We start from the raw sequence: 26,262 nt of genomic DNA, 5'->3' as shown, positions 1-26,262 counted from the left end.
GCCTCCTCTGATGCTGCTGCTGCCGCTTCTGCTGCTTCTGCTTCTGGCAGCTGGAGCCAGAGCCAGGCCAGCGCCTCCTCTGGGCAGGAGAAGCCCCCCCCCCCCCCCCCCCCCCCCCAGGCAGCAGAGGCCCAGGCTCAGCAGGCAGGGCCTCCTTGCCAGCCCTTCTCAGGAGGAATGCCCCAAATGCCCTCCATCTGGAGCAGGGCCAAGAAGCATCCACTGATTCTGAGAGGAGTGCTTCTAGCTTTTCTTTGGGCATGTCCTCCTTTCCAGCCTTCTCTCCAGGAGGAATGCCCAAACACCCTCCATTTGGAGCCTGGCCAAGAAGCATGCATTGATGCTGAGCATTATTAGCCTTCCTTTGGGCATGTCCTCCATTTCCATCTTTTCTCCAGGAGGATTTCTAAAACGCCCTCCGTTTGGAGCATCACTAAGAAGCAAGCATTGGTACTGATAGGAGTGTTTCTAGCTTTTCTTTGGGCATGTTCTCCTTTCCAGCTCTCTCTCCAGGAGGAATCCCAAAGCACCCTCCATTTGGAGCCTGGCCAAAGAAGCATGCATTGATAACTGATAGGAGGCTGAAATCTCCTAATCCCTTTGCACAGCAGTGTGATGGCGGGCAATACGTTGGGTAGTTGCTAAAAGGTTGGGAGTCAAAGGGCCCTTCCCTCTGGAGATGACACCTTTGTGTGAGACATCTGAATGGATTGTCCGGCCATTTCCACACACTTCAGGCCATTCTTCCACATGGAAAAATCCATTCAAGCTCTGGAGAAACTACCCCAGGACATGTTTCTTCCTATAAATAGGCCCATATGGGGCAGTCCCAATTTGGTCTTGGTCAAGTTCCCTGTCAATTTCTCCCTTGACTCCTCGGCACACGCAGCCCCCCCCCCCCCAAGTCCAGGCTGTGTGCTGGAGCCAGACTCATTCACCACTTCCCCTGATCAGAACTCCATGTCTGAATCCGGTAAAGCATCGCCCTCTGCTAAACCCTCCAAAATCACTATTGGTTACCACCTTTACAGTTAGTGCTTGCGCATATGAGTAAGTGACTTTGAGTGAAAGTTGATTTCCCTTTGCTGCTGTAAATTAATTTGGAATCTGCAGTCTATAGAGTTTTTGGTTGGAAATGTCATACATAGGGTAGACCCCCGGCTTTTAAAACGTTACCTGAAGCCCTCTCGCTGCTTCTGTTAAGCCACTCATTCCACTGCTGAAATACAATTGTGGGTGCCCTCCCAGGACCCCAGCATTTTGGGTAACAGAACAGAATCTTCCCCGTAGGCAAAAGCAATACTGCAGCCTCTCCTAGGGATTGTTCCTACTACATTTTAAACCAGATCTCAATCCAGTGTAAACCACGATGGTTCCCACTTAATTCAAATTCCTAAAGTGATTCGGAAAGGGAGGGCATGGTTTTTATCCATATTTACCCATTTAACCTACATCAAAAAGATGCTGGTAAAATGGGGTGTTTTTTGGGCTGAATCAATTTATTTGGAAATAAATCGATTCTGCCCAAGTGGGAACCAAGTGGAATCGAATCAGATTTGAATCTGCCTTGGTTCCCACTGGCAGCGGCTTTCCCGACCATACCTCCATGCTCTGTCCTCGGTCCTCCCAGCCTCTCCTTCACCCCTGGTATGACCAGGAAGGATGGAGGGAGACATGGCGGGGAAGCCATGGCTGTTGCTCCCTGCACCAATTCTTGAAACCAGCACATAGTGGGAACCACAGTTTGCTGAACCGGTTTCAGGAATCAGTGCAGGAAGCAAATCAAGAGATAAGTGGGAATGACTAGTTTCTGTGGGCTTCCTCATTGTTAACTTTTGCTATCATGAGTACGCTCTGATGTTGCTTGGCCACATGCGTCCTGCTTTTTAATTGTGAAATACTGGAGGATATGCTATTGTATATTAAGATGATATACCCGAAAGCCCAAGTTCCCAATTGGTGGGCCATCCCCTCCAGGTGTGACAGTCTCTCAAAGGGGGCACCAACCTCAGGTGTTGATTAGCTGACCCTCCAGAGAGGAGAGGTGCTTGGAAAGGTTTTTCAGCATTCAGATTGCATGGCAGTGATTGAGAGAGGAAAGAAGAAAGTGTCAAGGTGTAGTAGGGAGTCTGGGGCTTGTGTCTGTATTTGGTGTCAGTTTGGGAGAGGGTTGGAGCAAAGTTCACTGTCCTTCCCAAGTTAACCCTTTCCTTTCTATTCTTCTGGGATCAAAAGAACTTGGAAGAATTTGAGTAGGGGAGCAGGTGGTGGTGACTGTTCAGTGGAGCAAGGAATGTATTTTATAACAAATAGAAATATTATTCTGAAAAAGCCAGGTGTCCTAATAAGGCTGAATTATGTTTAGGGAGTAAGGTATCTTGAGATTTCTGGTGTGTTTGTTTTATTATTTATTTGTTTGTATTTATTTCTACCCCCCCCCCCTTTCTCCCTGAACAGGCCCAAGGTGGCTCACAATAACAATTCTAAAAACATAGTGCCATAAAACAATTAAAACGTCAGCTAAAACAATATAAAATTACAAACATTAAAACCATAATACCCATCCCATATAAAACCCATCTCATCTTGGGTGGAAAAGTGTTACGGTGTTGTTTGGTTCATCATGACGGACCAAACATGAATTATATTAAAATTGGAGGCATGTGATAGTGACCTCTTTTTAATCTTTCTCTGCTTCTCCTTCCTCCTACTTCTGTTTTGGATTCCCAACTTGCCAGAGAAAATCTTAGTTACTTAGTAGATATCATTAGTGTGGATTTTGCCTTTGCAGAGCTCTGTACCAGTCTGCTTCATACTTTCTTTTTCCCCATTTCCATGTATGGGAAAAGAGGGAAGGAGGAAACAGTCCTAAGCATTCATTTTGGATTCTCCCTGCTCTACAAATAGCTGGCCACTTTCAGTGAGAACCTGGAATGACGTCACCTTAACTAGGATAATTTTCTTTTTAGTCCTTGGTGTAGCATCAGCAGCATACAGAACTACCTTACAAACTCTTCTATATTTTTTGTATTGTACATGGGACAGTCCTTTATTTCATGGGTTTCCATAAACTCCCTGCACATAGTAATCTATTCTAGCACATCTGAGAGATGTAACTTATCTTAGATGAGGACTCTTTACCTTTATACTTAGTGTTCAACAAAAATACCCAACATTAAGTGAAAATGTCGTCTATGAAAGTATGCATATTATTTACAACTACACTTGTCCCTTCATATTCACTATCATATTCACTAAGGTTAGGGGCACAAGACCCCCATTATATGGAAAAACCACCAATAACAAAAACACCATGTTTTTACCTGAGAGGACTGCTCTCTAGGTCCTCCAGTGCAACTCTGTGGTCAACGTCCAACAGACACTGACCATAGAACTGCACTGGAGGGGCTACAAATGCGTAGTGGAGTTTTCTCTAGGAATCTGTAGGTCTTTCTGTGCAATGTTTAAAGTTGACCAAAGAGTTGCACTGGAGGACCTAGATATTCCTAGAGATAACATATATGGAGGGATAGCAAATATGGAGGGATAAGTGTACTTATCTTTGTGAGAGTGGATTCTCAGCTCTAGCTGCTATGTACAGTAAATATCAAGCAAGACTTGACATGACCAAAGAAATGAGAGTTGCTCTTATATTACTTCTTGGTTTTAGTGAACTTTGCACTCAGAAACAAACACATATCTCACATCAAGTCTAAACATTGTGTTGAGTTGGGTATTGCATTGAAATAAAAATATTCTAATTTGAACGATGTTATTTCCTTATAAAATGTAAAAATATGAGTCTACATAAATGCGTTAAAAGAAAATATGCAAATACAAAAAACAAATGTTTTTATTCATATACTACATCACATGGGGCAGGCACATGTAGATGTAAGGGGGGGGAGGAGACACGGAGAAAATGTTTGAAAACCATTGCCCTTAAGGCACCAGATCAGGTCTGACCTTGGAAGCTAAGGAGGATCAGTCCTGGTTAGCACTTGGACTGGAAACCACCACCAAGTACCAGGTGTTGTAGGCTATATTTCAGATGAAGGAACTGGCAAGACCACCTCTGAGCATTCTTTGCCTAAGAAAATCCTATGAAATTCATGGGGTCACTATAAGTTGACAGTTGACTTGAAGGCACACATGCACATTATTAAACAGTATTGTTGGGGCTTTTTCAGAAAGCCCTTTTAGGCTGTTCAGAGTCTGTCTAATATACAGTAACGTCTGTCTCTGTACTGATGGTATTGTGAAGTGATTTCTATTGTACATTATTGTTTAATATACACTATATTATTTGAGGTGAGCTGCACTGAACTCCTTTGCAATTCTTAATGTTAGGCTCTTGGATAGGTAAGTGAAAAGTTTTCCTCAAAACCAATTTCTTTCTTTCGACTTCTCTCTTCCCATCATTCCCTTTTTACGCATTCCTTCCAACTCCTCATGTATGTGTGTCTTCAAGGTGCCTGTTGACTTATGACAACCTCATGAATTTCGTAGGATTTTTAGACAAGGAATATTCACTTACTTCCTTTGAAATATAGCCTTACTTCTTTTATATTACATAACTAAAGATTCTTGACCATTAAAACTGCAGATCCTACAGACTATATTTCGAACCATTATATCTATGGAACACTTCACTATTTGCCAGTTTAGATGGGGAAGGGGTATTTTACCTCTGATATATGTTTGTGGGCCAGGAGCCATGCTGGTTCAAAATTATAATTATTGTAGTCAAAGAAAAATGAGAAGGCACCAGGTTGAGAAAGCCTGGCATAAAGTCTAGTTTAAATCTTCTCCTTCCTTCTACAAGCTTCAAGTTTCATTTAGCTAGTTAATTAGTTTTAGTAAACAATGATAGGAAGATCCTGTATAATTCTGTCTGATAGGCCTCCACAGAAGGTAAGAACGTTTGCCTGGAGGAGGCTGTTAGAGAACTTTGTCCCCCACCTAGAATAACTTTACTACATGCTTTGCTAAACATTTGATCAAACGTATTTTCCATTGCCCAGAAAACCAGCAATTTTTATGTGAGAAGACTGTATCTTAGTCCTTTCTGATGTTCAAGGGTACCAGTAATAAAATTGCAAGAGTCAACTTATAAGTTATATATTACACGTTTATTATAGGGTGCATTTTTATTTTACATTTTGTGAAAGATCAGAGATATTTACATTTTTTCTAAGATTTATATTGCTCTAATTTACAGTTCATAGAAACCTCAGACCTTTAAAGTTGGGTTACACATTCTCTCAGGAGGCAGCTACACAGATGATCATTTTATAAACAAGCAAGATCCAGCTTGCAACATGCAATTTTCTTCAGATAGATGTATTTTTATACAGTTTTTAAAAATTTCTTTACAAAAATTCTATATAAAATTGTATGGCTTCAAAATTGTAACCTGCACCCTTTGTAAATGTATATTTGAGAACACTTGGTATGAAGGCTAGATAAAAGTGCTGAAAATTAGCTTTTGCACTATTTTAGAAATAATACATGATTACATTGAATAAAGTAGATCAAATGTTCAATAGTAAGGTATTAAACTGTCCACACAGTTTTGACTGCATTAGCAGATTACAATTAAGATTCCAGTAAAAACTTTACCATTTGAAATGCCAGTCTTTTAGAGGTTCTAGTAATAATTCAGTTAAGACTAAATTTTTAGAATATGTAAATCCAATATATACTGTTGAATGAAATCTAATTAAGATCTGTGTAAGACAATAAAAATAAGAAAAAGTAAAATAATATTTTAACTGCAATACTACAATCAGTTATTCATGTACTGTATAAGGTGGTACTGGACTGAAGTATATAGCCTAGAATTTTTTTTAGTTTTGGGTGCATTTTAGGAAAAAAGTCACCCAGATTGGATTAAAATGTTTGGGGATGGTGGAGCATGATCTTGAAGAATTTGTGGTGGAGGGATGAGTTTGCCACTAAAAGCAACAACAACAAAAAAGCTTTGCTGCTACTGGCCAAAAGGGGTAGTCAACTTATTGTCCCCAAGAATACCTCCAGGAATGACTGTCAGATGAAGCACAGTTTTTATAAGCCACTCTGTCCCCAGTTACAAAGCAAATGATGCTAGATTGTTCAGAGCAACTACACAGCTGCTTGAAGTAGTGTCAAAGCTTTGATTTTGCTTTAAAAAAAGAGAAATAAAATAAAATAACCAGCTACTTAGTCTTTTAAGGGTAAGCCCATATCCCTGCTCCAAATATTTATTTCAATTAAATTTACTTTCTTATGGAACATATGGTCTCACAAAAGTGGGCCAGAAAATATTCAAACCGATACATTCTTTTAAAATAAATAAATATTATGTCATATAACATAAAACAGCCTTTCTATTATGTTAACATTCGTCAACTGCTTAAAGGGATTATATATAAATTCTATATATAAAGCTGATTGATAAAATTCATTACTGATTCTAGAAAGATCTTATAATTAATTATTACTTTTATTGTATGCTTTACATAGACACTGGAATTCAGAGATCTCATCTTTGTATAATTGCTGGTTATAGAATTTAACAACCCTCAGAAATTTTGATTTTCAGTGTTTCATGAGGTCCTAACAGAATACACAACAAGCTCTAAAAATGGTAATTCGTATTATAAATTATTCCAATGGGCCATCATTTGTTCTTTAGAGTCACAGTTTGCCACTATCTTTAAAATGTGACAAAGACATTAGAGATTAATCCAAACATTCAAATCATTAATCCATCAGTGTTGTTAAAAATTAATGTGATTCCCAAAATCTTTAAAAGATGTTACTCATCAGAAACAACTCTTACATTGATGTTATACGTTTGAAAGCACTAGAAATTACAGATAGCAAAAGAAAATTCTACAAATGTTGTTTTACAAATTATTGTTTTACAATTTAATATACCTTCATTTTGCACATCTTTGGTGATACTGCAGTTAAATTTTAATAAAAAGTTTTTCTTGTGATTTTATCAAAGCAAAGCACTTCCCTTTACAGTGGCTGTGTTTATTGCAATTAACCCCCAAAGGAAGTCATTTAATATTTTAAAAGACTATTTTGTAGTTATTGTGAACTTCCCTTACTAAATCCTTGCCAGGGATTTATGGAGCTGTACATGCTTAAGAGAAAAATATTTTCTGAGTGGAAGATCTTGAAACTGCAGAAATAAATGAGAGGCACATACACAGTTTGGCAGGCACAGTTTTAAAAAGGCACAAAAGTTACACATTCAATATAAAAATAAATTAAATCTACAGCATTAATTAAAATTACAACTCCCATAAAGCCAACTAATGGCAGAAGTAGATATCTCTGTTGTTTGTTGCATTTAAAAATTGCACTTTACATTTTTAAAACCATATTTTATATAAAAATGTACATTTAATTATATATGGTATATGGAGATCAAGTTATTTTTATACATATCCATAGCAAGATATGGCACATAAATAGAGAAGACAAAAAATTACTTTGCCACTTTTTTGTATATGGAATGGCAATAATGGAAACTGGAAAAAATTACACTTCAGTATTTATAGAAAGCTAAATATATGTTACAGTTGTCTATAGATTCACAAAGCACCTCACGTCTTAAATACAGCAAATTACTTCTGTTTTGGCTCTGCTACAAGAGTACTAAATATCTGAATAATCTTGTTTCCCAGTATTGTAGGCGGTCTTCTATAGTGTTGGAGTTTGCTTCAGTGCTATTATAAAATAAAGTATTTTTAAATCACTTGTTTTTAAAAGTGCATTTTTGTTGGGTATAGAAACTAAGCAACATATTTTCAAAAATTAATGCATGTTAAAATAGTGTTGGAAAGGTAGTAAAAGAATGAATTTCTATTCTTTGAGAAAACTTTTTCTTCATAGGCTCTTCAACAATCTGCCATATATCGCCCTAAAAGACACAAAAAACATATGTAGTTAATACCTTTTCAGTAACACATTAGAAGTTAAAACAGTCAAACTGATTACTGTTACTTACTATTATACTGTTTGTATAAATTATATTTAAGGGTAAGAATAGGTAAGGCTGCATTTTTAATCAGGTTTCCACATTTTCACCTCAACAAGGGAAGTGTGCCACTGCCCTTTGGTGAATGTGAACTGCAGAAGTGTAGTGGGATCATCTCAAAAGTTAAGTAGTGATGCGTCTCCCCTCCAGAATTTCAAAGGGAATCTGCTGTATGGCTGAGGTACCTGGAATGCTTTGGCCATGTAGGACCAAACTGCCAAGTCCTTTGCCATCCTCTGCTATATCAAATGATGGCAGGAAACTTCCATGGTCACACAGAGGCCAAATGAACAAGACTAGTAACGGAGGTAGGCAGCCTTAAAATTTGGTTTAGTCACAAAAGCCAGCCCCCCAATTATAGACTCATTTGTTAATGTTTGTACTGTGTATCCAGGAATACTCCACTGCAATGCTAACAAATTAGTTCACAACACTGAAGGTTCTTTCATACATTCTGCAATGTTCATAGAATCATAGAATCATAGAGTTGGAAGAGACCACTAGGGCCATCCAGTCCAACCCCCTGCCATGCAGGAAATCCAAATCAAAGCATCCCTGACAGATGGCCATCCAGCCTCTGTTTAAAGACCTCCAAGGAAGGAGACTCTATCACCCTCCGAGGGAGTGCATTCCATTGTCGAACAGCCCTTACTGTCAGGAAGTTCCTCCTAATGTTGAGGTGGAATCTCTTTTCCTGTAGCTTGCATCCATTGTTCCGGGTCCTGTTCTCTGGAGCAGCAGAAAACAAGCTTGCTCCCTCCTCAATATGACATCCTTTCAAATATTTAAACAGGGCTATCATATCACCTCTTAACCTTCTTTTCTCCAGGCTAAACATCCCCAGCTCCCTAAGTCGTTCCTCATAGGGCATGGTTTCCAGACCCTTCACCATTTTTGTCGCCCTCCTTTGGACACGCTCCAGTTTCTCAATGTCCTTTCTGAATTGTGGTGCCCAGAACTGGACACAATATTCTAGGTGGGGCCTGACCAGAGCAGAATACAGTGGCACTATTACTTCTCTTGATCTAGACGCTATACTTCTATTGATGCAGCCTAAAATAGCATTGGCCTTTTTAGCTGCTGCATCACACTGTTCACTCATGTTCAACTTGTGGTCTACTTGGACTCCTAGATCCCTTTCACACGTAGTTTCATTCAGCCAGGTGTCACCCATCCTATATCTGTGCATTTTATTTTTCCGCCCTAAGTGCAATACCTTACATTTCTCCGTGTTGAATTTCATTTTGTTAGCTTTGGCCCAGCTTTCTAGTCTATTCAGGTCATTTTGAATCTTGATTCTGTCCTCTGAGGTATTAGCTATTCCCCCTAATTTGGTGTCATCTGCAAATTTGATAAGTATGCTCCCAATTCTGTCATCCAGGTCATTGATAAAGATGTTGAATAGCACTGGGCCCAGGACAGAGCCCTGTGGGACCCCACTGGTCACTTCTCTCCAGGATGAAAAGGAGCCATTGTTGAGCACCCTTTGGGTTCGGCCGGTCAATCAATTACAGATCCATTTAACAGTTCCTTTGTCTAGCCCACATTTTACCAGCTTGTTTGCAAGTATGTCATGGGAAACCTTGTCAAAGGCCTTACTGAAATCAAGATATACTATATCCACAGCATTCCCTTCATTTACCAAGCTGGTAATTTTATCAAAGAAAGAGATTAGGTTTGTCTGGCATGACTTGTTTCTCTGAAACCCATGTTGACTTTTTGTGATTATGGCATTGCCTTCTAGATGTTCACAGACTCTCTGTTTAATGATCTGCTCCAGAATCTTTCCTGGTATTGATGTCAGACTAACTGGACGATAATTGTTGGGATCCTCTTTTTTCCCCTTTTTGAAGATGGGGACAACGTTTGCCCTCCGCCAGTCTGCTGGGATATCTCCTGTTTTCCAGGAGTTTTCAAAGATTATTGCCAATGGCTCCGATATTACATTTGCCAGTTCTTTTAATACCCTTGGATGGAGTTCATCTGGTCCCGGAGACTTAAATTCATTTAGATTAATAAGGTGTTCCTCTACTATCTCTTTACTTATTCTGTGCTGAAATTCCCCTATTCTGTCCTCTGCTCCATTATCGTCAGGTTGAGCACCCTTTTCTTTTTCTGAGAAGACTGAGGCAAAGAAGGTGTTGAGTAATTCTGCCTTTTCTCTGTCTTCTGTTAGCATTTTGCCATCTTCTCCACGAAGTGGCCCTACTGTTTCCTTCTTCTTCCTCTTGCTGCGGACATATCCAAAAAAGCCCTTTTTATTGTTCTTAACCTCTCTAGCAAGCCTGAGTTCATTCTGTGCTTTAGCTTTTCTGACTTTACCCCTACACATGCCTGCTATTTCTTTGAATTCCTTTTTTGTGATTTCCCCCTTTTTCCATTTCTTATACATGTTCCGTTTCAAACTTAGCTCGGTTGAATGTTCCTTAGTCATCCATCCTGGTTTCTTGAGACACCTCCTGTTTTTCTTTCTCACTGGAACTGTTTGAAATTGTGCCTTCAGTATCTCTCTTTTGAGAAACTCCCATCCGTCCTGAACTCCTTTATTTTTTAGTATTTCTGACCATGGAATCGCTCTCAATACTTCTCTAAGTTTACTGAAATCCGCTCTCCTAAAGTCTAGGATGCGTGTCTGACTATGCCTGGCTTCTCCTTTCCACTGTATTACAAACTTCAGGAGAACATGGTCACTTCCACCTAATGATCCCACCACTTGCACCCCATTAACCAAGTCATCCTTGTTGGTTAGGATCAGATCTAAAATAGCTGACCCCCTTGTTGCCTCTTCCACCTTTTGGACCATGAAATTGTCTTCCAGGCAAGTGGGGAATTTGCTAGGCCTTGAAGATTTTGCTGAGTTTGACTTTCAGCAAATATCAGGATAGTTGAAGTCGCCCATCACTACTACATCTCTCTTTTCTGACTGTGTGGTCATCTGTTCTAGAAAGATATCATCCAATTCCTCTGTCTGACTTGGGGGTCTGTAGTAGACTCCCACCGTAACATCCTTGTTGTTTCTCTCCCCTTTGATTCTTATCCAGATGCTCTCCACCTGGCTTCCATGACTGATGTCCAGGATCTCTTCACTGGTGTAAATATCTCTGACATATAGTGCTATTCCTCCTCCTTTCTTATTTGGCCTATTTCTCTTAATAAGGTTATACCCCTCTATTTCCACATTCCAATCATGAGACTCATCCCACCAGGTTTCAGTGATGCCTATTATATCATATTTGCTTTGTTGTACTAGGAGTTCGAGTTCATCTTGCTTATTTCCCATGCTCTGTGCATTAGTGTAGAGACATCGCAGACCATGGTTCCCTTTTACTTGCTGCCTGTGCAAGTTTTTTTTGCCTCGCACTGTTGGGTCCTTGCACTGTTTGCCTTGTCTCCTCTATGTCAGTTTGACTATTTTCGCCATCCCCTTCGCCTTCCTTAATATTGCCTCCCTTCCCCTCGGAACTCAGTTTAAAGCTCTCCTGATCAAGTTCTTGAGACTGTTGGCAAAAACATTTCTTCCAACTGGCGTGAGATGCAACCCGTCTGTTGCAAGAAGTCCCTCCTCATGGAACCGCAGCCCATGATCGAAGAATCCAAATCTTTCTCGGCGGCACCATCTGCGAAGCCAGTTGTTCACATCCGCGATTTTCCTCTCCCTTCCTGGACCATGCCCTTCAACTGGCAGAAGAGACGAGATGACAACCTGTACATCCATTCCTTTCAGCTTCCTACCAAGCGCCTCGTAATCCCTTTTGATGTTCTGAATGCTGTGTCTTGCAGTATCATTAGTTCCCACGTGGACCAAAAGGAAGGGGTATTGGTCAGAAGGCTTGACCAGTCTTGTCAGCCTCTCTGTCACATCACGGATCTTTGCATCTGGAAGACAACACACCTCTCGAGACATCTTGTCAGGCCTACAAATCACTGCTTCTGTACCCCTCAGCAAGGAGTCCCCCACTACGACCACACGCCTCCTCCGAGGCTTAGCAGCGACTGTTCCCTCGGATGGGACTCTCAGGCTCCCCTGCTCTGTCCCTGAAGTCTGTCCATGCTGCTCTTCTTCATCCTCCTTGATAAGGGAAAGAGCTTCGAATCGATTCTCTAGCTGCAAGCTCCCCGAACAATTCCTTCTTGGCTTACTTCTCTTTGTGACATTCCTCCAGCTGTCTGCCTCCTCTGTTTGGCAAGTGACCTCTTCCACCCTAGCATCTTTCTCTGTGTGGTACTCATCCAAGATGGTTAGTTCTATTGTGTCCAGAAAGTCCTCTTGTTCCCTAATATGCTGAAGTGTAGCTACTCTGGACTCCAGCTGCTGCACTTTCTCCTCCAAGAGTGCTACCAACTTGCACTTGGTGCATGTGAAGTTGTCCACTTCTGTAGGCAAGAAGAGAAACATCCCACAAGAGTTGCAGGTGACTGCAGCAGATCCCTCGTTGTCCATACTGCAAAGTCTTTAGTAATGAATATAACGGTCAATCTACTGGGAATACTTCTTTAAAGGAATGTACTGGCTGTTATGTTACACTTAAAGGGAAGGTTCTGTTTCAATATCTGATTCTAACCTGATGTTGTTGTTGTTAACTGTCCTCGAGTTGACCCTGACTCATGGTGACCCTGTGGATGAGACATCTCCAATCCCCCCCTATGCTACACGGCTCTGCTTAGGTCCTCCTAAACTGCTTTTATTTTTATTATTCTAAATAATGTTTTAGATTGTTTTTAACAATATAGGCAATTAATGATAATCTTCTCTGTGTTAACTATATTTGTTGTAATTTTGTAAGAACACTGAATCTCAGTTCTGAAGAAAAAGGTGGGATATAAGTAATTTTTTTTATTTATATACCGCTATTCCAAAGATCATAGCGGTGAACAGCAAGTAAGCTAATTAGCAAGTAAGCTAATTTTCCCCCAACAGTCTGGGTACTCATTTTAGCGACCTCAGAAGGATGCAAGCCTGAGTCAAGCTTGGGCCCTTTTGCTGGTCTTGAGCTCGCAACCTTGTGGTTTTGAGTGAATGGCTGCAGTGCAGGCATTTAACCACTGCACCACCAGGTAAATATGATGATAATGAAAACAGCAACTGCAAAGGGTAATAAATATGTCTCTACATGCAACAGACACATGTTAGGGAATACTGAAACTTCCTTGGCTGTGTCTACCACAAAAGAACCTTGACATTATAGACAATGGATGCAAGCTACAGGAAAAGAGATTCCACCTCAACATTAGGAGGAACTTCCTGACAGTAAGGGCTGTTCGACAGTGGAACACACTCCCTCAGAGTGTGGTGGAGTCTCCTTCTTTGGAGGTCTTTAAGCAGAGGCTGGATGGTCATTTGTCAGGGATGCTTTGATTAAGATTTCCTGCATGGCAGGGGGTTGGACTGGATGGCCCTTGTGGTCTCTTCCAACTCTACAATTCTAAGCATCTTCCCTTTGCATGTACAGTAGAGTCTCGATTACCCATCCTTCAGTGATCTGACATTCCAGATTATCTGATGTTGTGGCTGCTTGGGGACATGGCTCTAGGCATTTCCGCACCCCCAGACATGCACCCAAACATGGCGGACATGACGGGCAAGGAGAGAAGGAGTGAAGCCTTGCCCCAAAACACAGTCCCAAGTGTGACAGTGGCGGCAGCGACCAGGACGAGTACCTCCAGGCCCCAAAACAAGGGCCAAAGCATGGCAACGGGGAAGATGAAGGGCACAGTCAGGTCCCCAAACACACCCTCTGGATTATCCAACATTTTCGGCTATCCGACTATCAGCCCGCCTGTTTATGTCGGATAATCGAGACTCTACTGTATGATACAACGTACATTTGACAAACATGTCTGAATGTGATATGAGTACAAACTGGTTTATGATTTGTTATCTTACCAGTGGCAAACCTCTTCTTAATTAGGGAAAGCCGATAGCCAGTGCCTACAAGTTCAACATCTACTCCTGAAAGAGTGCTTCCTTCACTGATAAATTGCACTGCAAGTGTTGCTGGTTTACTGGGCCCTTGTGAAATGTCAAATTTCGCTCTGAGGGAACCAGAACCTGTTCAAATGAAAAACGAGGAGAGCACATATATGCTAAAGAACAATCAGGAATTTTGTAAAAGTGGACAAAAATTTGGAGGATATCTTGATAATCTAGTAATCTAGTTACATGTATTGCAGTGAATTAAAAAAGTAAGTACAAACAGCAGACCAAACAGTGGACAGTAACATCAGGAAAGAGGTTATGTACTCTGGAAAGTAATGCTTCTGCAAAAATCTTTTGCCCTCTTCCAAGATCTCCTCACTCTTTACAGTGGCACTGGACAGCGCCATTTTATTAGCTTCCTCCCACATAATTATCACCTTTTTTAAGCTAAGTGTTTGCTTTCTCAACTCTCTAAATTTGCTTATAAATTATACACACTGGAAGTGATATACAGATAGTGTGTGATATTATTTATCAATTAGATTTTGCTATTTAATAAAATATTCAAGGTGACAAACAAAAACCTACTTAAGACACACAGAACACACACTATAAAACTGTATAAAGGACATGTCTTGATTTAATAGCTATAAGGTACAAATAAATACAGTGGTACCTCGGGATACGAATTACCCAGCTTACGAATTTTTCGGGATACGAATAAATCCCATAGGGATTTATTGTTTCGGGTTACGAACGTTTTTTCGGGTTACGAAAAAACTCCGGCGCTGTTTTAAATGGAGCCGCAGCAGAGCCGCGGCTTTTTTTCCCATTAGCGCCTATGGCAATTCGGGTTACGAAGGTTTTTCGGGTTACGAAATTAGCCGCGGAACGAATTAATTTCGTAACCCGAGGGAGCACTGTATTGGGTCCTCGTTCAGAATGACTAGAGAGATCTAATTTCAATATACTAAAGGCATTGCTCTTATAGCATAAAGTTGCAAAGGAGATGAAAGCATAAATGTATCTCAATTTTCTTCTGCTGTTAAGAGTTCATCTGATTGTGGGAGTAGGATGACAAAACCACAATTCTCAGCAAATCAAACAGTTTATACTTCCTTTTCATGTTTTGTTCTTTTTATGACTAAAGCAAGAGCCTTACATATTATTCAAAGTGTTTAAAAAAAGGTTGTTGATTAAATGAGAAGAAAAATAGTAAAAATGAATTTTGAGAAGAAAAGCAGCTTAGAAATATAAATGAGTATTATTCATATTGCTGGCTATTTCTTCCATATGAAGGCCCTCTATAGCAGTGTTGATTAGTTTTTAATATAGCTGACAAGATGAGAAACGAAATGTGCTTTATTTTTTTGCTGGTTACTCCTCAAATTGAAACAAATGATTGAATTATTTTTTCTTATACTTAAACATAATAGTTTAAATATCCATTCTTACCTCCATTTTCTGATTTTTCTGAAATACCTGATAATTTCCAAAATGCTTTCATCTGTTCTGAATTCCTAAATGAAAAGGGGTGGTTACTACAGTATAATGCAGTTATTCAGAAATACTGTTATATTAAATCCACTTCCTTTGTGATCTCTCAAAACAGCTAAGAGCACACTTCTAAGGATTCAAAAGTTCTGTGCAATTTCTTTCCATGTATTTGACTGTAGACTAAAATGTGTTACCACGAAGATGTTGAAAGCCCAATAAAAGATATTTGGTCTCCTCCCAAACCTTTCAGATTTAGAAAATATGCCGGCAAATATATTGGCTTATTACCAGGTAACTGAACTCTTGAATAAAAGTTACCAAACAAGGCTTGCCTCCTATCCTCTTTTTGTCTCCTCCTTTCAGGTGAATGGATAGGATAAAAATCTAACAAAGAACTTAGTAACATTAGTCAATAAGTCATATTTTATAAGGCTATAGGAGGGAGCCGTCAGTTCCCATGTTGAGGGTCATTCAGCCTCAACACATTTATAGTGCTCTTAAACTGCCTGCTCTCGACCTTGAATATGAACTGAAACTATCAGACTTCTTTTTACAATTGTCTGATATAAGACATATGGGTGAGGACCATGCCAATTCTAACAGTTCTGATGACAGTTAGTGGACTATTCCTATTGATCAGTAATATTAAGAAGAAATGGTAAGAAGAAAGCTATAGGCTCACTTAGCAAGATGGGTTTTGTGGCTTGAGATCTGATAATCCAGACCAAATGAGTTGTCTTTGATTTCTTTCTTTAATATAGATTTTTCCCTGTGCCACTTGCCAGGTGTCATGGCAAAATACAGTTTGCCCTCCTTGTGGATTTGGTTTCCCTCAGTTGGCATGCAAATTGGCCAGTATCGATCCTTGGCCAGGCCTCTTCAATTGAAACTAATAAAGTCATGTCCAGTTTCAGTTCTAACAAAAAAGGTTTCTTATTGTTCAAAGCAAGCAAAGTGTCCCCCCGCCATGTTAGCCTTAATGTTCTCCCCCCCCCCCCCCCAGAAAGGTACTACATGCTGGCCAGAACAGTTAAAGGCTGCAGTTCTTCTTCAGAAATATCTGGTTCTAAATATTTTGGTAATTGTTTAAAGATATAGCCGTGTTCATCTGTAGAGAGATCTTGTAGTACCTTTGATACTAACTGAAAAAAAGAAGTTGGCAGCATGAGCTTTTGCAGACTTAAGTCTACTTCCTCAGATGAATTTTTGTTTGAGGAAGTAGACGTAATTCTTTGAAAATTATGTCAGTTTATTCAAGAACTGTATTACAGATAGAACTAGGCTCTCTATTTCACTGTCTGTCTATTACCTCTTAGGTAACATAGAGCATGAATATCTAAAAGTAGAACTGTGGGTTTAAAGTTCAAAACAGTAAAGGCTAAGATTGTTTTTCACAAAAGTTTTAAGAAGACAGTATAACAAATATACTGGAAAGAATGTCACGGAATATTATACAGTAAAAACTTACCATTTTGCTGGAGGAAGTGATTGCATATTCATTACACCTCCATCAACTGGTACCATGACCTGTATATTAGACAGCATACTTGGCACTGCCATAGATGCTGGGTTGTATTTGTAATCAACTCTTACATCAGTAGTGTTTGCATTGCACTTCCAGTATGTAGCAAGATTCAAAGGTGTAGACTGGATGCCATTTGAAGATACCTTTGAAAACAAACCAACATTCCACATAGTGGAAATTCATAGATCAGTTTCCATCACAGTAAATTATTTTTACACTATAAAAAGCCCAGTGGTATTTGGTTTAATCTAGCAAAACAAAAGTTTTTTTTTCTGAACAAGAAAATATAATGGGCATCAGTAAGAAAAGTTACTCATGCTTGCATTAGCTACACATAGGATTGTAAATTGCTGTGCTTGGGAACAGGCCGTTGAGAACTGAAAAGATAGAAGATTCTAAAATATGAGGGTTTTAAATTATACATAACAGATACCTTCCTTGGAAACCAATGAGCAAAGAAGTATGAACAATCAATTGTTATAAACAGTCAAGCTGTTTTTAATGGGAATGAGACTGCTTTGGTTGCCCAAATGAATAATGTGAGCCAGAACTGAACAGACAGGCTGCACCCCTGTTAATTCTGCTGTTTTAAAGCAGGTTTTGATACCACTAACAGTGATATCTTTTTGGATCACTTTGTCATGTGAGGGGGGGGGAGGGGAGACACAATTATTGCTATTCATTCTTAAGCGCAGGTTTCAGAAAATGCTTCTGGGCAAGTTACTGCCCAGAAATGGTTCAGGGGCTGGGTTCATGGAAAATATGATGCCTTTCTTTTCTTTTCATACAATTCTTTTTACAAGTTTACTGGCTCTGGTTCATTTTCAGGCTCAATTAAAATTGCCAGTCATTATTTTTGAAATTCTAAATACAGCGGTGGGAATTTGTGGCCATCAAGGTATTGGATGACAACTACCATCATCCCTGACAACTGACCATGTGAGAGAGGTGGCTGGGAGTCTAACATCATCTGGAAGGCTACAGATTCTCCACCCTGCCTCAACGCACATCCCACTTGAATGGGATTTTATACAGTACATCCTGACTCAGGTGGAGAGGGCTTGAACAGACTAAAGCACTTTCCCTGCTGCAGTGGCCAAGCTGTGGAGTTCACTATGGAATTCAGTGTGGTAGTTAACTACCCAAGGAAATCTGCTTGTCATCATCCCTACTGATCTTTAAAGATGTTTTATTTAAGCAGGTCTAGAGTGTATTTAGTTCTTAAACTGCCATTCTTTCAGTTTAATTATCTTATCTATTACTTGCCTGTTTTCTTAATTTACTTAAACTTATTGTTTTAATTTTTTTGAGGGTGATAACATTCACAGATGTTTCATATGAAAGGTAGAAATAGGAGCAAATAAATAATTCTAATTTTTAACCACCTTTGTTTGAAACCATTAAGTAAGGCTGTATTTATATGGTATAAGAAAACCATATGATATTCATAAAGTTGCCTTAGGTTGTCAGGTGATATACACAAAAAAAGCAAGATAATAAAGTTCAAATTTTATGCTGATTTCTACAGAGCATCCTTAAACCAAAGTGAGACACCAAGATGTAAAAACTAACCAAATTACCAATGATACACCATCTCTTCTCTTACAGGAAACAGGCTAGGTATGTAAACATTTCCCTTCAGTTCCCAACATTAGTTGTTGCTTTTTAAAGCTGAAATTAAAAAAAGTTATTACCTGATACTTTAGGACATCCACATTATAATAAGAAGCAGAAGGATTCTGTTCTGAGAGCTTCTTGAGGTAGACTGTGACAGCTTGCATGTCCATCCAAAAATCCCTTGCATTGGAATCATTTTGTGATGGATCACTGTGTGCAAAAACGTAGGAATGAAAACACCACTATTAAGTTCTCTTACCTATTCCTATTCCAAAATTTTATTCCTTACATACATAGGCTACTGCAATTGTGCATAGCAAAAAAATAAATAATAAATAAATACAATGAAGTGTCTATTAATATAAGCAAATACATAAAATATGTTACATGATGTGTAGCATAAATCTTCATCAAGATTGTATAGAAAGTTTAAGAATAAACAAAAGATTAAGAACAATTTAAAACTTCTAAAAATAAAGTTCTTGAGATTTCGTATCCATGGGGGATTCCTTCTGGACCCCCCTTTGCAGATAACAAAAAATGTGGAACACAAGTCCTCTTGTTTTTTGTGGGTTTTTCGAGCTATGTGGCCATGTTCTAACAGAGTTTCTTTCTGACATTTCGCCAGCATCTGTGGCTGGCATCTTCAGAAAACGAAGATGCCAGCCACAGATGCTGGCGAAATGTCAGAAAGAAACTCTGCTAGAACATGGCCACATAGCCCGAAAAATCCACAAAAAACTATGGATGCCGGCCTTGAAAGCCTTTGACTTTACCAGTCCTGGTGTTTACTATGATGCCGCATTGTGTGCATGGCTGCTAGTGCAGTCACATGCATGTACCTTCATTAAAAACAACCAGGTTTGCCATCTATGCAAGTTCAAATCCACAGACGGCAAGCTTGCAGATAACAAGAGCCCACTGTATAATAGACAACATTTTATAACACCACTCTATATAATGGTGCTTGAGCATTCACAGATTTTGATATCCACAGGGGGGGGGGGGGGGGGAACCAAATCCTATCAGATACCAAGGGGCCACTATAAATTGCTAACCTGAAATACTCTCAATCCATGATATGAAGACCATTATTACTGGCAATTTTTTGTGATGTGTACGGTGATTTGCTGTGTTGATTTATATGAACAGCAAGAATGCTTTCTGACAATGCAAACTGCATTGTGGCATTTGAAGTAGTAAGCTGATTGCATCAATGAATAATAAAGCTAGATGGCCATTTTAAGAACCTGTCCAGTTGAACTGATTGTAAGAAAGATTCAAATTAAAAAAAATCCTTCACATCCCTTTCCATGTAATATTAAAGACAATTTTCCATTATTCTGTACTCATTTATAATACAGTCGGCCCTTCTTATAGACGGATTTGTTATACAAGGATTCAAGCATACACGGTTTGAAAATGTTCCAAAAAAGTATAAATTTCAAATATCAAACCTGGATTTTCCATTATTTATAAGGGACACCATTTTGCTGTGTCATTATATTTAATGGGACTTGAGCATACACGGATTTTGTTATACACGGGTGATCTTGGAACCAAACCCCAGCGTATAACAAGGGTCCACTGTAATATCTCATTTATTCTTACAAGACTGGTTCAGCACGTAAATGTCTTGAAACAGTACAGTGGTACCCCGGGATACGAATTACCCAGCTTACGAATTTTTCGGGATACGAAAAAATCCCATAGGGATTTATTGTTTCGGCTTACGAAGGTTTTTTCGGGTTACGAAAAAACCTCGGCGCTATTTTCAATGGAGCCGCGGCAGAGCCGCGGCTTTTTTTCCATTAGCGCCTATGGCAATTCAGGTTACGAAGGTTTTTCGGGTTACGAAATTAGCCGCGGAACGAATTAATTTCGTAACCCGAGGTACCACTGTATCTTGCTTTGGATAAATTATACTCTGCACAGGAGGAAATGCAATTATTCATTAGAGATTTCTCTTTTCAAATCTCATGGTTCTAAGACAACTCTGTATGATTTATAACTACTCTGATGGTTAGTTATAGCTCAACTTCAATGCAAACTGGCAAGTTTATAACATATCTAAAGTAACAATAGGACTGATTTAACAGACCTGGGGGGGGGGGAGAACAGAAGGAAATAGACAATGGTATTTACCAAACTATATTCTACAGGATTGACAGGGATACATAGTGAGAAAACACATATAGAAGTTTTCATGCAACAAGCACATGGTTCATGATTAGATTTTAAAAAAAATACAAAACCTGTATACAAGTTGAGTATTTGGAAGAATCTGCTCTAGTTTGCTTGTGTTTTTTACCCTGAAGCAGAGCACAGCAGGAGATGGATTGCTGGTGAATACTTTAATAATTCCACTTGGGAATGAGACTGTCATATCACCAGTGATCTTCACAATACATCTAAAGAAAGATATGAAAATACAAACATTATTTATGCTACATTCTGTAAAAATGGGAAACAGAATGTAAAACTAGGCGTTGAGAACACATTTTAACTTTAGAAGAATGTTACTTAATGTTTAATTTATTAAGCTCGATTTTTAAACCAAATGGGATTGTAGCTGCCAACCATAAAATTCTTTAAAATAACTTTTATAATTATAAAATTCAGAGACATAGCCATGGAACATCAGAAACCAGTCTGGAATATCAGTATGCAAAGAGATTTTGTAGCACCTTTGAGACTAACTAAGCTTTTGTAGACTTGTATCTGAGGAAGTAGACCAAGTCTGCAAAGGCTTGTGCTACAACTTCTTTTGCTTAGTCTCAAAAGTGCTACAAGTTCCCTTTGCATATTTTTAAAATTATACTTCTATTGACTATTTTGCATAGTTTTAATCTGTATTGTTTTTAAATATATGCACCATTTAAACAGGCAATTCCACAATATCTGTTTTTAGTAAAAAAAAATATTTTAGTTTTTTTTTTTTTTACTTCTCAGTAGGATTCATTATAAAGGAAAATAAAGGAAAAGTATGTAGGAAAGATTTTTAAAGTATGTCTGTGCGTGTATATCTATGAATTTAGTATATTATGCCAGAGAAGTATCAGAAAAGGATTAAACTGAAAAAAAAAAATAGAAAATAGATACTGAACAGTAAGGGAAAAATATCAACTGGAGGTTAGGAATGTCTATTTAAAACACATGTTTTCATTCACATGACACTTCTCTCTTTCTGAGTTCTGAAAGTATAACCCATACTGAATGGTCTGGTCTTGTACATCTTTCGCCTAAGACATGTTAATTTTAAAAAAATCTTTTATGTAAAATGCAGTCAGCCCTCCATATCTGCAGATTTTTTTATCTATGGGTTCAAGCATCTTGAAAATATTTGTAAAATATATAAATTCCAAAAAGCAAGCCTTGATGTTGCCACTTTATACAAAGGACACCATCTTATTGTATCACTGTATTTAATGGGACTTGAGTATCCATGGATTTGAGTATTCTCGGGGGGGGGGGGGGCTGGAACGAAATCCCAGCGCACACCAAGGGCTCACTGTACTATGAAAATATGTACAGAAAAATGTATAAAATGGTGCTGGGTCCTGACAAAAATACAAAGTAAAAGACGAACAGAAATGAACTTCCCACCTCCTCTCCTCTACCAAAAGACCCTCTGTAAAAGTCTCTTCTAAGATTTAAGAACCCTGCTAAATGGGGTAAATGGGGTGTGCTAGAGCAGAGTGTGTTGGAGAAAAATCAAGTGCAAACAACTTCAGTGAGTGGTGCTCCACTTAATGGAAGTTACTTTGGCTCAGTTTTCAAGAATTCTTCTCACCCACCCACTCACAGCAGTTCACATCCAATTCAATAGATTCTCCTCATTTATGGTTATTTTTGGGTGGCACAGCTGCTGAGAGATGAAGAACTGGGGAGGTGAGTATCTGTCAAAAGTTTTTCATGCATTTTTCTTGGGATCCAGTTTATTTTAAATAAATAAATAAAATGCACTTTGCAGTAGTTTGTTCGAACAAAGATTTTTTTAAAATACAAATGGAAGGGCAGATAGAATGGCGTAAAAGGGCTGATGCAGGGACATTTGTGCAAGCTCATAATACAACTGTCTTAAAAATATTAATATTTTCATCAGTAATATATTTGTCCAAATGTACCAGGAATAGCTGAAGCTTCACCATTTCCCCCCAGAATAAAAAGCCTAACCTTTTTATTCAATGCAAGACGTAAAACTCCAAATAAATAATTGTTTTACTAACTTTGTGGGATCTGCTCCTTTGAAGTAGGCATTAACAGACTCAGTCAGGGCCACTGCAACGGGCAATGTGTCCTGGTTTCCAAGGCTGACAGGGCTAGGACCGCGTGAAATTCCTAGGATAATACAGTATCAGTTCTATTGTTAGCAATTTCAAATATAGATGGCTTGATCTCTCATTTTCATAAGTCATCTATTATTAGAAATATTAAAGAAAGCAAGAATATTAGCAACATTAAACAATGCATATTTGAACATATATTACTAGAATCGTTGCAATTAAAATATATTACAATTATCAAATATGTTTTAAAGTCCATGCCTTATCCAAGTACATCTACTGCATAAGGTCAAGAAAAGTGACTTTACCACGAGCTATTAATCTAATTCCAGCCCTAGTTAGCTATAACATAGGCCCTGTACAGATGGGCCATTAAGCATGTCCTGGTGACGTACTAGGGTTGCCTTGGGGCATCAGGAAGTCCAAAAATCCAAGAGCCTTTAAAATTTTTTCAAAGAACGCTTTTCCTGTGAAGTACTACAGTAAAAAAAGTGCATGGAGGAGCACAGAAATTTTCAAAGATTGGTTTTTTAAGGCATTCGTTCGTTCCACGGAGAAATTGGGTCTGGTTGCCGACCCCTGCTCCAGATTATCCGAGATTTTTGGCTATCCGCCTATCCGCTCGCCCAATTATGTTGGATAATCGAGACTTCTACTGTATTAGAAAAGGCCCGAGAGTATAGTGGAGTAGGGGAACAGAGCAGCAGAATAAATTATAAACAAAAAGAAGCAAATGAAAGACAATATGCCCATTTTTACTTTAATAATGATGCTTAAAATTACAGACAAAACTAACTCGATGAAGTATCGTTGTCTTAGTTTCATTATTTCCCTTAGAACATTAAATACCTTGTGAAGGTAGGACTAAAAGCAAGAAGCAAATTAGTATGATCCTTGGACAAGATTTGACTGTTCCTCCACTAAACACAATACCACATACCATGGTGACAATTAAAACTGTTTTGCAATCAGTTTGTTTATAGGTAAGCGTAACAGCCAGTTCATACTAACAGGGCAGTGTATTTTAGATTTTTTTAAAAAAAGTATCTTGCAAATTCAGTGGATGACAATTTAAATGGCCTTTTGTGTAACAAATAAGCATGCTAGTTTTGTCAATAAATAAATAAATCCCTCAAAAGAAACGTTCAAAATATGATTTTGGTTATCCACACATTCCACTTCTAGGTAGATAGTTAGGAAGACATGTATTTATGGAAGGTATTTAAACCTTGATAAAATAGATCCTACTATTTCAAACATACAATTACATTGTGTGTTTAATAAGTGTTGTAACAAGCAAGTGAAAAGACATTTTGAAATAAAATACTCATTATATTCATTCTTTACTATTCCTTTCATATATTCCATGCTAAAAAGGTGTTCATAGCCCACTTGCAGAAATTATAAAACAGTTGTTTCAATGGGATTTTGAGCAGGCTGTGACTTACCTATTGTGGGTGTATTTGCTGCACTCAAGGATGCAGAAGATGATATTGAAGAAGAGCTTTCTGCACGTGCCAAAGGGACTGAAGGAGGTGGGCTGGAACTGGAGGTCAAGGGAGGGCTGAATGGCCTTGGCTTCAAACAAAATTCAAAAGGGTCAGTATGCACATCTAACTGGATAGGTCCACAATAAAAGAGATAAAGATCATTGATGCCAGGTTGTACTGCACCTACAATTTCATTAATTCCACTGAGTTTTGCTGCAGGCAACTTTGGTCTGGAAGCTGGTCTGGGAGGAGGTACTAAAGTACCTATGGAAAGAGGGGTTGTTGGTCTTCCTGGAAGGCAAAAAGCAGGGTATGAATGTATTAACATATTCACAAATGTTGGCAATGAACTATTCTGGCACAATGATTACTATATATATATATATATATATATATATATATATATATATATATATAATATATATTCATGTATAAGTCTACAAATTTTAGTCAAAAATTCACTCAAAAAACTGATTCATCCAGAGGTCAATGTTAGTACTGTACCTTACTCCTTACAATAAAAAAAAAAGCAATTATTCCTCTGGTGAAAGGCAAGAGTGTAATCTGTCCTGGAAGCACTGACCCCTCTCTAGTCTCTCATCCAGCCAGCCTTTAGTGTGATCACAGTCATGTCTGCTGGAATTTTGTAAGTTCTTTGGTATTGTTTTCCTTAGCTTTATCCTTTAGATCCTTTATTACACGCCTCTAAGTTTTATCCTTAGTTTATCCATGGGTCATATTAAAATCCATAATTTTGGCCCCCAAACCTGTCTTTGACATATACATGAGGTTGACTTACAGTCATGTATATATGGTATTTGAAAGTAAAACTATATTGAATTTTTCTATTAAAGAGAAAATAGAATCTGCTGAATCGAGATATAGTTCAATAGTACTGACAACACTACTGGTTGTTAAGCGACAGCAATATTACAAACATGACTCTGAAGGATAACACTAGACACAATATTTCCCAAGCTTATGAAATTTCAGCAATTCCATATCTTCCTTCTAAGTAATATTACTTAATTGCAGTTAAGTAATCCACCAAAACTGAACAAAGCCTACTAACTTGTCTCAGATAAATTTGCATGTTTAATAGCAGTATATAGCATATTATTTTTTTCCATTCTGAAACGACCACATATTTGCTTTTCCCCAACTCAAAATTAGCAATGAATGGATCCAGTTGGGGTTAAGGAGATTTCCCAGCACATCTTAACAGTGGTAGTGGCAATGATGGGCTGTGGCAGGCAGGCTTGGCCATCCTTGCATATAACTAACAAAGGAGGAGAAGGCCATTCAGCACATGTCTCCCAGCAAGGCCAGCTGTATCAAAAAAACTACTTGGCTTTTTAATATCTGGTTCTGTTTCACTGAAAAGACATAGACATCTTGGCTCCAGGGACTGAACAAAAATAGACAATAAAGAAACGGGTGCCTCAGGAGAGCCAGCATGTGCTGTCATATATCAAGTGTAGATTACATCCAGTTCACCAGAAAGTTAGTCAACACTTAAGAATGTATATTTCTTAATAATTCACCTAAGTCCATTACCTGAGGTACTGATGGTATTTGTTGAATTATCTTTAGGCAGGATACAAGAAGATGAAGAACTTTTTTGCAGAGAAATTGAGTGAGCTAAATTAAATATCAAAATTGGGGAGAAATAGGGATTACAGAGAGACTTTCACTCTGTTCAGGCTATATTCTGAGCAAAATTAAAGTATTAATTAAAAAGATTATCACAAAAATTTGAATAACTACGTCTAAAATGTGTGATCTACAACTATTTTCTTTGATTATGCATCTGTCACATATTCAGTATTAGCAGAATTATGCAAGCCCCTCAAAATCCCAAGTAACTCAAGGATCTACAGAAAAAAATGTCTTTA

At 38.5% G+C, this 26,262-nt stretch overlaps 1 protein-coding gene across 4 annotated transcripts in view; it reads right to left on the bottom strand.

Annotated features, from left to right (window-relative positions):
• Positions 1–5,113: 5,113 nt before the first annotated feature.
• Positions 5,114–26,262, bottom strand: part of FCHO2 (FCH and mu domain containing endocytic adaptor 2) — a 123,288-nt gene continuing 102,139 nt past the window's right edge. For 2 of the 4 annotated variants that reach the window (XM_042455919.1, XM_042455917.1), the window contains 10 exons: positions 25,925–26,008; positions 24,555–24,658; positions 24,326–24,455; positions 22,821–22,932; positions 20,847–21,002; positions 18,669–18,801; positions 16,918–17,117; positions 15,408–15,472; positions 13,920–14,084; positions 5,114–7,918 (listed from right to left, as the gene is read on the bottom strand). In XM_042455919.1, coding sequence (XP_042311853.1) covers positions 7,896–7,918; positions 13,920–14,084; positions 15,408–15,472; positions 16,918–17,117; positions 18,669–18,801; positions 20,847–21,002; positions 22,821–22,932; positions 24,326–24,455; positions 24,555–24,658; positions 25,925–26,008 — 1,172 coding nt within the window. In that variant the 3' untranslated portion in view covers positions 5,114–7,895. Of the gene's footprint in view, positions 7,919–13,919; positions 14,085–15,407; positions 15,473–16,917; positions 17,118–18,668; positions 18,802–20,846; positions 21,003–22,820; positions 22,933–24,325; positions 24,456–24,554; positions 24,659–25,924; positions 26,009–26,262 lie in introns of those variants that run through there. The other 2 variants (XM_042455918.1, XM_042455920.1) reach the window with 2 other exon arrangements.

Source organism: Sceloporus undulatus, chromosome 2 (assembly GCF_019175285.1).
Source record: "Sceloporus undulatus isolate JIND9_A2432 ecotype Alabama chromosome 2, SceUnd_v1.1, whole genome shotgun sequence".
Lineage (NCBI taxonomy): Eukaryota > Metazoa > Chordata > Lepidosauria > Squamata > Phrynosomatidae > Sceloporus > Sceloporus undulatus.
This window is presented reverse-complemented; position numbering and strand designations above follow the sequence as displayed.